The 12,645-nt window shown below is 43.4% G+C and overlaps 1 protein-coding gene across 1 annotated transcript in view; it reads left to right on the forward strand.

The window, feature by feature from the left end:
• TMEM50B (transmembrane protein 50B) overlaps positions 1 to 12,645 on the forward strand; it is a 109,991-nt gene that overhangs the window by 38,185 nt on the left and 59,161 nt on the right. Inside the window, exon 3 of the mRNA XM_085621376.1 lies at positions 8,974 to 9,086. Coding sequence (XP_085477502.1) covers positions 8,974 to 9,086 — 113 coding nt within the window. The remainder of the gene's footprint in view (positions 1 to 8,973; positions 9,087 to 12,645) is intronic.

The following is a 12,645-nucleotide window of genomic DNA, read 5'->3' on the forward strand; positions in this document are numbered from 1 at the left end:
GTGTGAAGAACAGCAAGGGTAGAGTGGGGCATTAATGGCAAACAATTCATTTGGAATGCGAATAAAGATAGTTTTTCTTTATCCCTTAACTACTGATCAGAGGCTTCAGCCTGGTCTGACTTTTGTAATTTGTAACTGGGTTTTGTATCGCGCCAACTCACCGACAGGTCTCAAAGCGCTACTGACCAAGTACAGCAACAAAGATGAAATAAGAATATAGAGGTGTCTGATCTAGTAACCGACTATTGAGATGGGAATGCGTCTTTAAAGAGTAAGGTTTTCAAGGACTTCCTAAAATGGAGAAGATTGGGTTCTCTGCGAAGTGCCTCCGGTAGCTTATTCCAGATGGTAGGAGCCTGAACTGAAAAAGATCTGCCTCCTTTTGTTGTTAACTTGAAACGTGGACAGGATAGCAGAAAAGATCCGGACGATCGCAGGGCGCGCTTAGGTTCGTATATTTCGAGCCTTTCTTTTATGTAGGCTGGCGCCTGTCCGTGAATTGCTTTGTGGCAGATGCACATACTCTTAAATTCGACTCTCTGCACCATAGGCAGCCAATGTAGCCTATGGAGCAGAGGGGAGGCATGAGTCCTCCTCGGCATTCCAAAAATCAGACGTGCTGCGTCATTTAGGATAATCTGAAGACGGTTGATGGAGTTCTTTGGAAGGCCGAGGTACAACGCATTGCCATAGTCTATTCTAGACACTATTGTGGCTGAGACAATGGTTCGCAGCATATTCCTCGAGAGCAGGGGGGCGAGTTTACGTAGTTGCCTGATCAGATTGGTGCAGGAACCAACTACAGCGGATACTTGGTTGGCCATCGAGAGTTCCTGATCGATTTTCATCCCAAGACTCTTGACACTAGGGCACGGTTTTGGAGTAGGTCCTAGTTCTTGTGGCCAAAACAAATCATTCCAGGGGGAAGTAGAGGTTGAGATTACGAGGACTTCCGTTTTGTCTGGATTGATTTTCAGTAAATTGGACGACATCCAGTTCACTGTAAATCGTAGTATGTCTTGGGCCATGGACTGAGCCGATGGTGTATTATCGATACTCAGCAACAGCTGAGTATCGTCGGCATAGTTAAAAACTTTACAATTCATGTTTGCCAGGGACTCTATCAATGGTTGTAGGTAAAGATTAAATAGGAGCGGAGAGAGCGCTGATCCCTGCGGGACTCCACAGGCTAACATGCCCACGTCTGAGACCTGGTCTGCCAACTGGATCTTCTGCGTCCTTCTTGTTAAGAAGGCTGTTAACCATTTGAGGGCTTGCTCTCCTATCCCAAACCTAGCCAGTCTGTCCAGGAGCAGTGCATGGCTGACAGTATCAAACGCCGCTGAAAGGTCTAATAATATCAGGGCGCTTGGCTTTTTACTGTCAGCCATGCATCTTAGCTCATCCAGTACCGACAGCATTACTAGTTCTGTGCTATGGTGGGCACGAAAACCAGCTTGCCGCTCCTGGAGAAGGTGGTGAGATTCCAGGAGGGATGACAGGGATTTTAGTACGTGCTGTTCTAGTACCTTTGACAGAAATGGCAGCTGGGAGATTGGCCTGTAGTTCTTCAGGCTAGTTGGATCAGCTCCAGGCTTTTTTATCAGGGGTCTGACGCGTGCCTCTTTGAAGGTAGATGGTAATGATCCAGTGGCTAGTGAGGTGTTTAAAAGATCTAAAATCTGGTCTTCTAGAATCGGTATTGCTAGCCGAAGGATGTCGGGCGGGCAGGGATCAGCGGGGGAACCTGATTTGGTGGATACTACAAGTTGTCTCAGAATGGTGGAATCAATTTCGGGGAAGCTGGTAAAGACAGGGATTAAAGAGTTTGAAAGAGGCAGTTGTTCGATGTAGGGGACTGGGTTATCCTTCTTGATATCAGACAAGATGGTCGCTACTTTTTCGAGGAAATATCCTTGAAAGGTATCGCAGTCAATCAAGATATCTACCTTTTCCTCCTTCTTACTCAGCTCTTTCAGGATTTTGAAGGTCTCTCTCTGAATGTTAGTAGCGTTGTTAATGCGTGTCTCATAATAATCCTTCTTGGCTGTTATAATAAGCTTTTTGTATAATTGAAACGATGTTCTATATGATTCCCTGTCGGTATCCTTTTTGGATTTCCTCCAGCATCGTTCGAGGTAGCGAAGCTTTCTTTTTTGTTCACGTAGACCTTCGGTGAACCAGGGGGCTCCTTTCTCTGCACCTTTTATTTTTTGTGTCTTTTCAGGAGCTAGCTCATCGATTGATTGCCTAAGGGTGGTTATTATCATATCATACTTTGAGTCTAGGTCAGTACTATCAGAAGGGGTTGTAAAATTCTGTTTGTATTTGGGCAGGGCTTTGGCTAGGGTCTCAGAATTCACTTTTTTCCATTGGCGCACTTTTTTTGTTTTTAACGGTAGTTTGGCCTGGTAGATATTTTGCGGTAAGTCATACGAGATAAGATGGTGATCCGACCAAATACAGGGTGAAATACTTGTGATGACCGCTTTTGGTGTCGAGGACCAAATGAGATCTAAAATATGGCCTTTTATGTGGGTTGGAGCTTCCACAAGTTGTGTCAATCCAAGGGCGGTCATGATGGTCTGTAATTTCTGGACTGACGGATCTTGATCACTTTTATCCCAGTGGACATTGAAGTCACCAGTTACCAGGATGTTTTTATAACGTGTGCATAGGTCTGATATAATGGGAAAAAAGAGATCATTGAACATGGGGGTACTTTGGGGTGGGCAATATACTGTTAAGATAGTAAGACAGGAGTTGTTCATGGTAATTTTTATCCCCAGTAGGTCAACGGTATTTATGGTCTCTGATAAGATTTTGGTTACCATACATTGCCTTTTAAAGATCGTTGCTACACCCCCACCTCGGGCCCCCTCTGGTCGATTATGCCAGATCATATCATACCCACTGGGAAGGGCGGCGATGATATCCGGGGAAGAGGCATCACTCAGCCAGGTTTCGGTCAGTGTCAGGATATCGATAGTCTCGTCCTGTAGAAGGGTGAAGATTTCCAAGTGGTGTTTCTGCAGTGACCTGGTGTTGAGGGTAGCTAGCTTTAAGGGGGTTGAACGGCTTAAGTTCTTACAGCTAGAGATGTGCAAAATGTGATTTTCCTTGAGAGTGGCACATATAATAGGAGATAGGGTATACCTGTCAGATTTCAGTGCTAGGAGATCCGCTGAGGTATAGCAGGTGCGTGTGCCAGAGTCCCTAAGCCCTGAGCCCGGTCGTGCGCGGACGGGCGCAGACGGGCAGGACTCTGGCACGACTCCGGCGCAGGTCCGGCGCGTCCGCTGGTCGCGTCCGCTGGTCGCGTCCGCTGCGCGGAGCCATCACTGTCTGTTTTTATAGCGCTGTCGATGGCCTCACTAACCCAGCCCGACCCAAGATGGCCGCCAAAACCGGCGCCCAGCGCTCTCGGCGTCAATACTCAGCCGAAAGCGGGACCGGAGCTGCAGGGAAGGGGTAAATGTAAATTCTAGGCGCTGCTGAGCGCTGGGGGGTCTCAACACACCAATTGAGATCAGGTGTGAAATTTACAAGTAGCGAATATCAAAATGTTAAAAACACGATTGTAAAACAGGGAAAGACAAGAGACCTCCCGGCTTCCGCCTCAGGAGGGGAAAGGTGCGTGCAATATCAGGATTCTACATGGAGCCAAAAAAGACTCAACCTGTGTAGGAACAAAACCTGCATTGTTCCTCAGAAAGATCAATTGCTTCTAAGCAACAGGGTCGATGGACATAATTTTGTGACTCTCAGAAAGTAATCTTCTTATTTTTTAGTTCAATTTCTGCGTTGCTTACCAAGGGTGCCACTTTTTAATGAAGAAAACAACATTTATCGTCCTTGTAGATCCCATTGCACCAAAGCTTTGCCATTTATACTGATCTCTTTTAGGGAGGGAGTCTCTTGAAAAGCTGCTTCTAATCTACTCCTATTTATTGGACACTTTTTAGTCTTCAGTTATGATCTGGATTTTCAATGTTTACATGGCAGGAAACCCCACTACCTGGGCAACTGCATTGTCCCCTGGGCAACTGCATTGTCAAGTGCGCAGAACTATTCACATCCAGAAATGATGGCAAAATGAATCTTCACATAGGATGTGAATACAAAACCTTAGAGTCTAATGCCCCCCCCCCAAAGTATTTGTTTTGGCCTTGAGGTATTTCATTTTAGCTTTCCGGTAAGATGTACAGTTTGATCCTTTAATGGTGACCTTAGCTTTCTTTAGATGTTTTCTGGGGTGGGTGCTTACCATACAGGATTGACAGAGTATATTTTTCCCCAGGTTATGTTATGTTGTTAGAGATTTGTAGAGCGCACGGCTACTCAATTGAGTGTCCCGGCGCTTGAAACAACCAAGCGTGACAGACTGTAGGCTCTTAACTCACTAAGTAGTGAGCTATTGCTGGAATAACCAGGTTTTCAGTGACTTCCTAAAGATGAGGAGGTTCTGAATCAGTCTGAGAGCCAACGTTAGACTATTCCAAAGGTGCGCTGCTTGCACCTGGAAGGAGTGACTGCCAATTTGTGCACTGCGAAATTTGGGGGTACGTGCTAGCTGGAGCGCAGCGGATCTCAGGGCACGACGCGGGTGGTAGAATTGAACTCTTTTCCTGAGGTACGGGGCCCCAGTTCTGTTGAGCGATTTATAGGCTAAAACCATCACTTTAAAAATGATCCTCTTGCAGATCGGAAGCCAGTGCATGGCTTTAAGATGGGGGGACATCCGCGTTCTGGGGCCAAGCATAAGTATTGCCCTGGCCGCTGCATTCTGGACGACCTGTAGGCGTGTCAGCAGGTATTCTGGGATTCCCCAAATAAAGAATGTAAACGTAGTCCAACCCTAGATGTGACTAACGCCTGGACTACAATGTTTCTGTGTGCTACCGATAGAAGGGGTAAGAACTGCTTGAGCACTCCAAAACAGGAGCCCGCTACAGCTTGTATTTGGGAGTTCATGTATAAATTATCTTCCAACTGGACTCCTAGGTTTTTAACTGTCTTGACTGAGGAGATAAGGGGAGACATGTCGTGGGGCCACCAATTACACCACACATTGTCAGCGGGAAGACCAAAAAGCATAATCTCTGATTTGTCTGAGTTGCACTTAAGTTGGTGAAATTGGAGCCAGGAGAACACATCTGAAAGACGGGCATTGATCGCTTCTCCTTTAAAATCTGCCTCCTTATCACAGGTGAAGAGCAGTTGTGTATCGTCAGGGCAGGATACAATTTTAGCTCCACGGGCTTCGGCCAAATACACCCGGGGGTTCATATATAGATTGAAAAGTGTAGGGCTGAGTATTGAACCCTGCGGGACCCTCACATTTAAAGCGGGAGTGGGAGCTACAAAAGGAGGAGACCAAACAGTTTGTTGGCGGTCTTTCAAAAAGGAGGAAAACCACCGGAGTACCGTGCCCCCACAGCCACACTCCTGAAGTCTCCGGAGGAGCTGATTATGTGGCATGGTATCGAAGGCCGCTGATAGATCCAATAATGTCAGCCCGGCCGCCCCTCCTTTGTCTAAGATCTCCTTAATGGCATCCGAGACTTCAAGAAGCACGGTTTCCATACTAAAATTTGACCTGAAGCCGGACTAGCGCTGATTGAACACTAGGTTAGTTTCAGCATATGTAGTGATGACACTGTTAACATATTTCTCAAGAACTTTCGAGAAAGCGTGGAGCAGAGATATTGGCCTATAATTGGCGGCTATCTCTGGATCTAACCAGGGAAGTATTTTTGTCTTCTTCCACATGTCACGGACAAGCACAGACTCCAAAGAAGCATTGAGGATCTGATTTCACACCAAATTCCCTCAGCTATTGACGCCAACACTTTAGCTGGACATGGGTCAGACGGTGATCCTTATTTAAGGGCCTTCATGATTTCCAGAGATTTCTCCAAGGAGATGGGGGGGAACTGCGTGAGCAGCGAACCCCTTGGTCGAGTAGATGAGGTGGAAAACACTAGATTTACCCCTTTGGCCAGGAGCACCAGAGAGAAGGTGTCTTGAATAGTTTTAATTTTCTCGTGGAAAAAGGAGGCTAAGAGATTCGTCCAAGCTCAGTTGGCATGAAAGCAAATTTACTCCTTGACGTTTTAAAAATCTCTTTACTTTGGTTAGCAGCCTGTGTGATTTTTGAAGAGAGAAAGCATTTTTTCTCTTCCAAATGTTTTTTATAGTGCACCTTCAGCGTCTGTTTAAAAGTTTTTTTGTCATATGGATCGACGTTTTTACGCCATGTCCTTTCTAGGCATTTGAAAGCACTCTTGCTTTCTTCAAGAGCCGTCGTAAACCACAGTGCTGAAGCACGTGAGACCTTAGCTGGTCGTAAGGAAAAGGGGGCGAGCTCATCAGCACTAAGTTGGAGCCAATTATCCAAATCGTCTGCATCATCCTCGACATTACCATTAGAGGGGATCGGGTGGTTGCTAAGGGCAGCTGTTAGAGCCCCAGCTGTGAATTGGCTGAAAGGTCTAAACCTGCAAGAGTATGGACTTCCCTGAGGTTTACAATGGTAGCTCTCGTCTTTTAAATAAAGTATGAATGGTTACAGTAGTCCAAGCAGGATATTACCACAGTGATCATAGGGAGATTTTCTGAGAGCAGTGGCACATTAGCAGAACACATTGTAATGGAAGTAAGTGGTGGAATGTTGTCTTGAGACTCAGTTAATTCGTGAGATACGTGATCGATCTTGGCCAAAGATCGCTTGCAAATAGTGTAGCTTTTGCACCGGGTCTTTTCCTCAGGCCAGTTGGAGGGAAGGGAACAGGATTGCAGAGGGCCAGTAGCACAATTTATTTTACATGAGATACTCCGTCTTCTCATTCTCTTTTTATCAACAAAACATGCAATGTCTCCATCCTTAAACCTGGCTGACCTAGTACAATTGCCGTGACACATTAACTTAAGGAAAGAAATAGTATAACTAATAAGAAAAAAAAATCCTAAATTATGTTGAGAACCCCTGGCTGAGCAGGGAAAGACACTATGTGAATACAGTCACCCACAAAGTGTAATAAAAATATTAGGTAACGTGCAAGCAGTAACTATTTGTTCTTCCTGTGATATAAAATACAGGTATTTTATAGAGAGGCTTATAATCACAGCCGTAAATCAGCTGTACGGAATTGCACGACGGGCTGCAAAAGTAGGTTACTTGCACAAATTTTGTTTGAGGATTTCCAAACATCTTTCATTGCTCAGTCAACAGACTTCTAGTGCATGAGAGATCGTACACCATAACCTTTCCACACCTTCGGCTGCCCATGTCTAGGTGGCATAGTGCTTCAGGACCAGGTAACAAGGGTAAGATACTATTGTGGCAGGTACAAGTCTGAGAGAAAAGTGACCGCATAATTAAATAACTTTGATACTCTTCTGGCAATTAGTCTGACACGTAACAGCTGCTCCAACCAAGATTTTGTTATTTCCAAATCAGTCATCCTTCCTGAGAGATTCAGCTTAGCATGCCATTGTGTCCCTACTCGCAGGTTTTTAAATTTCTTTTATATGCCAGTCACTTTCATGAACATGAGAATAGCATTATTAATGGTTGCAGAAAATCAAACTGAAACGCTACAATGATATGCAGCGCAGAAAAATATGAGAACCGAAGAGTCAGAGATGATCTTTCACAAAACGCAGACATTTCCTTAGATTAGAAACTGGCAACAAACACGAACAGCAGAGAGTGCTTATTTTTGGTTGTCTGAGTGTGGTTCCATCTTTTTTCAATGTAGAGGAATGTTAGTTCATTCTTAATTCCAATACCTGCATTTCAAAACCAACTCTCAATCAAAGGTTCTTCAGGGCTTACAAGTTACAATGTATCTTCTCCAATATCTAGGTCTTCTTGTCAGTACAGACAGACTTTCTCTCAATGCTTATGATCAAAGAGGAAATTAAATATGTAGTAGCGTCTCTTTCGCAAGGCAGGCTTTTAGTCATACAGGCTGCTGTGCTGTTCTCTCCAAGAGCTATTTCATCCAACGCTCAAACATGTTTCCTCAGTACTGGGCTTTATTGCAACTTATATTCAATCAATAAATCAATCAGATTTATAAAGCATGGCTAACCACCCAATAAGGTATCCAGGTGCTTGCAGGTCCCGGAGGCTTATTCAAACAGCAAGGTCTTGAGGACCATTTGGAAATCCGGAAGTGAGGTGATGGTTCGAAGATGCGTGGGGAGGCGGCTGCAATGTGGGAGAAGGAGCGTCCTCCCCTTCTGCTTGTGCCATCATTGTGGACGTGCATAACAGGTGAAAACTTGCATTGCAGCGAAACAGAGTAAACCTGTTTCAGGACAAACAAGATTTTTGTATTTTCAGAGGTAAGCTACACCACAGAGCCCAGCCAAGTTGTAAGTTGTGGAGGGTGATAAAACTTGTGTTTTGCAAGTGCGCGTCGGCTCAAGGCTTTCTAGAGTTAAAGCAAAGAAAGCGCAAATATCTGGATCATGGCATTAGCGACACCTGACTGGACTATTCCCTCATTCATACTATAGTAAACTTGTTTCATTTTCTCACATGTATACCTGGCGGTATGGGGAACGTTTTTTTTTACCTACTGTGCATGTACAGCTGTAAGTTTTCAGTTTCTTTTCTACCTCTTCTCTCCCTTCTCTGTTTATTCCCATCATCTCTTTTTATTGATGGTAGAAAAGGCAGGGGGTACGACATTACCATTTTTTATGTGTAGTGTTTCACTGAGAGCTGATATTTTGAATGTGTCCTAATATGTTGGGTGTTTCAAGGGTTTATTCCGTTACATACTCAAAAACTGTTGATGAAAGTGAATTCTGTTCTACTAGGACATCATTGGAACATTTTTCAGATTATTATTTTTAATCTTTTAACGACAAAGTAAATACTACAGATAGAGAATTGTGTGATTGCTGGTGTGTTGTGCCTTTATTGTGCCCAGTTGTCTAATGTAGCTATTGTCTTAGTTTTTTACAGGTTGGTGGATTTTAATAGATGCAGCCGTTGTCCACTCAGATCCAAAGGAGCTGAACCATGCCTTTCACACTTGTGGGGTTTTTTCCACGGTAGCTTTCTTTATGTGAGTAACAGAGTTGTTTATCCATTAATAGCTATTTAAAACTTTAATGCTCTAAGAATGTATTTTGATTTCTTTACATGCACAAGAAATTGCAGTGCAGCAAGGATCAGGTTTAAAAAAAATGTATGTATTGAATTTCCACTGTGGTCTAAATATTTTTATTTGACAACGTTCAGTGCATCGCTAGATATATTATATAATTCATCGTAACTTACTAAACTGCTCTGGTTAAGTATTCGTATGAGCTTCTTGAGCCCTCATCAGGCCAATTGGAAGCAAGGCTAATATCGGTTGAATCTGCAGTTAACAAAAAATGTGCCTGTCACAGGATGATCAATCAATATATAGCGAAGCACTTAATTTTACATCCTCTCCTATCTCAATAGATATATACATTGGACAAACAAACAGCCAAACTAACTTATCACAACCATTGGCAGTAGCAGTCGGTTGAACTTTTGTATAGTTATATTGTATCACGCTTCTGTGGCACACAAAGGCCAGGAACAGAATAGCGAACATCAGTGAACATTTTCGTTGCACACAGAAAGGATATGGCAAATGCAGCAGTATCTGTGCAAGCTTCCCTACAGATCTCTTGTTGTCTTGCTATTGTCCACAATGCTTGAACAGCTAATTCTTCAGGGAGCTTTGGCAGAAGGGATGGCCAGTCGAGTGCCCCCTGCCTCGCCTTGACCTGGCAAAGGTTTTTGTGTCTAAGATCTTTCAGATGGAAGGCTGCTTTTTTAAGGGAGCTGAAGAATTTAGCAAATTTACTCGACTCTTTCAGTTCCCGTTACTTGGGGTCAACTTCAATCAAAAGGGAGCATCTCCACTCTGTGACTAGAGTGCAATTGGTGCTGCCTAAAAAACAGTGCCTGCTGCTACCAACCTGATTCTGGGTGAATCAGGAAACATGATTCTTTGGCCTCTTTCGCCCTATCAAGGATCATTTTTTAGGGGCCCGCTACATCAAACAGTGGTTCTTGGCACAGTCGGGGATGATTAAATTATTCAGTATATTGAAAATACTTCTGGATTTATTCGGAGCATTCAGAATAGCATTGGAAAAATACTCTGCTTTAGCAATATTCATTTATTTCTTATAACCAGTAATCGCAGTTTTCCAGGTGTATTTGTCCTTGTCATCATACGCTCTTCTCCACTTTCTCTCCGCCTGCTTACAGTCAAGTTTTAGTTTTTTAAATTTGTTGTTAAACCAAGGGTCTGCCCACTCGCTAATGTTTTTTTAATGGGGCAATTAAATCCAGTGTAGAAGTGATCTGTGAACAGCAGGTCACATAATTGTCCTCCACCTGCTTATCTATCGAGAAACAGTCCTCAAGATAAAACACAGGCGGTATACCTCTCTTTCTTAAGATGGCCTTCCAGTCTCTACTGACATAGTTTATAATACTGGCTGCTTGATTATTACAAGTGGGATTATGCACTTGAAATGTAATCAAATAATGATCGGACCAACTCATAGGCAAAATGTCCAGGATATTAAGAACATGGTCCTCCGAAAAAATTACATCAAGTGTATGTCCTCCCTTATGTGTTGCTTTAACAACCCGCTGGTATAAGTTAAAACCTTCACATGATTGGAGGACATTGTTATAGCCAGAATCAAGGGTTCCATTGAGCCAAAGATTGAAATCCCCCCAAAGCACTAGTCTGGTGTGTGTGGCAGCCATGTTACTAATAGTCTCAATCAGAGACTGCTGCTGCTGCACACTGATAGCCCCTGGGGGTCTATAACAGACAAAGCCCCTGGGGGTCTATAACAGACAATCCCCGTCAATATATGACCATTAGCATCTTTAATAGCAAATCCTACCATTTTAAATCCTTCAATTACGTCCATATCTATTGTGACAATATTCCATGATTCTTTAAAAATCACACCGACTCCTCTCCCACTCAATCTAGGTTTGTGACAGATTTTATACCCAGGCGGACAAGCCAAGCCTGGTTCTACATCGCACTCTAAGTGTGTCCAGGTTTCTGTGATAAATAACACATCCAATTCATGGAGTTCCAGCATCAGCTGAATTTCCACGCTGTGTTTGGGGAGGGATCTTACATTTAACAATCCACAAGTGAGGTGAATATATGGCGAACTGCGGTGGAACAGATATACTGGTTCCCATAATCTTGGTGCCCAAGGCCTTGAGGGATGAGATCCTCATTAGAGGTATTGGAGGCTAGTGAAGATCCTTCTTCGTCCATGACAACCCTGCTACAGGTATTAACGTTCTGCACCACTTCCTGTTGTGGAATAAGTGGACAAACTGTCTGTGCATGATGAAACGGTTGCTCTTAATGTGCTCGAAAGCGTCTTACCATTAAGAGGCACGTGTTCTCGCTTAACCTGGTCCTAGGCATGATAAACAAGTCTTCCCCCACAAGGAGGGTTTTTAGGTAACTAGTGGCCCAGATCAGATGTTGGCTTCCAAGTGGCTGTAGGCTGTGGCTGTGGCTGTAAAGGTTTTTGGGGCTAGGGGCAAGATAAATTGTGGACCCTCCTGCTCAGAACAACTCCTTTGAAGTTATTATCCATTTTTAACTGTGATAACGAACAATATTGAATTATGCATTGCAATTTAAGAAACAGGAGCAAGAAAACAGTCAAAAGTTCACACTGCATGGTGTCCACAGCCAAACAGTCCTAAAAGAAAGCTTTAATAGACATTGATAAAGATGCTATCTTTTAGGTGTGGCCTAAACAATGTCTTAGTTTTCTCGCCACTCTCATGTTTTATTTAAAAAAGCATATATACATACTTTGTGGGGCTTTTGGTCCGCCCCCTTTGTCCAGTGGTTTGTTCAAGGCTTATTCATATTTTTCTACCCCTCCCTACCAGAACATATAGCTTTTGGTAATAGGTTATCCTACCTCATCCATTGGCTATCTGGTACTGAGGGATGGCATTTTGCTGGAGCACATGTGCACAGACAGCTGAAAAGGTGTACAATTGTAATCACTTGTTTGCAAATGTATGCACACAACCTTTTGACAGTGGATTTTGTTTTAAACTTTTTTATTTTTTTACTTTTAAACATTTGATTTCTATTGAATATACTTTTTAAAAAAAAATGACAACTGGAAAAATGACACGCTTGCCATGGCCAGACCTTTGGGTCTGCCAATGCATGTTTGAGCTTGGCGCTAGATTTGTTTTGTCTTCCTTTTTTTATGACACTGCATTCTGAACCTTGTCTATACACCCTTATTCGGTCTAAGGTCCATGCAGATTAAGACTCCGGGCCACCTTAGCCCGCATCTTGGAGGAGGGGAACGGGAACTGAGTCCATGGCATGATTTAATCATTGGACCTTTTTATTTTTTATTTTAACCAACAGAATTATTGCCGGATCAACCTAATTTGGAGCTGCCTATTTTGACCATGTCAAGTAATCCTTCCACAACTCATTCGGGAGACTAGAATTACATTTTGTGTCTAGTTCACATGTCCATTTGATCGAATTTAGCCATGCTATTCGGTGTGGAGGGTCCGAATCTAACCATTTTTTACAAATCTCTCTTCTCGCCAGA

This window comes from Triturus cristatus, chromosome 8, assembly GCF_964204655.1.
Source record: "Triturus cristatus chromosome 8, aTriCri1.1, whole genome shotgun sequence".
NCBI lineage: Eukaryota > Metazoa > Chordata > Amphibia > Caudata > Salamandridae > Triturus > Triturus cristatus.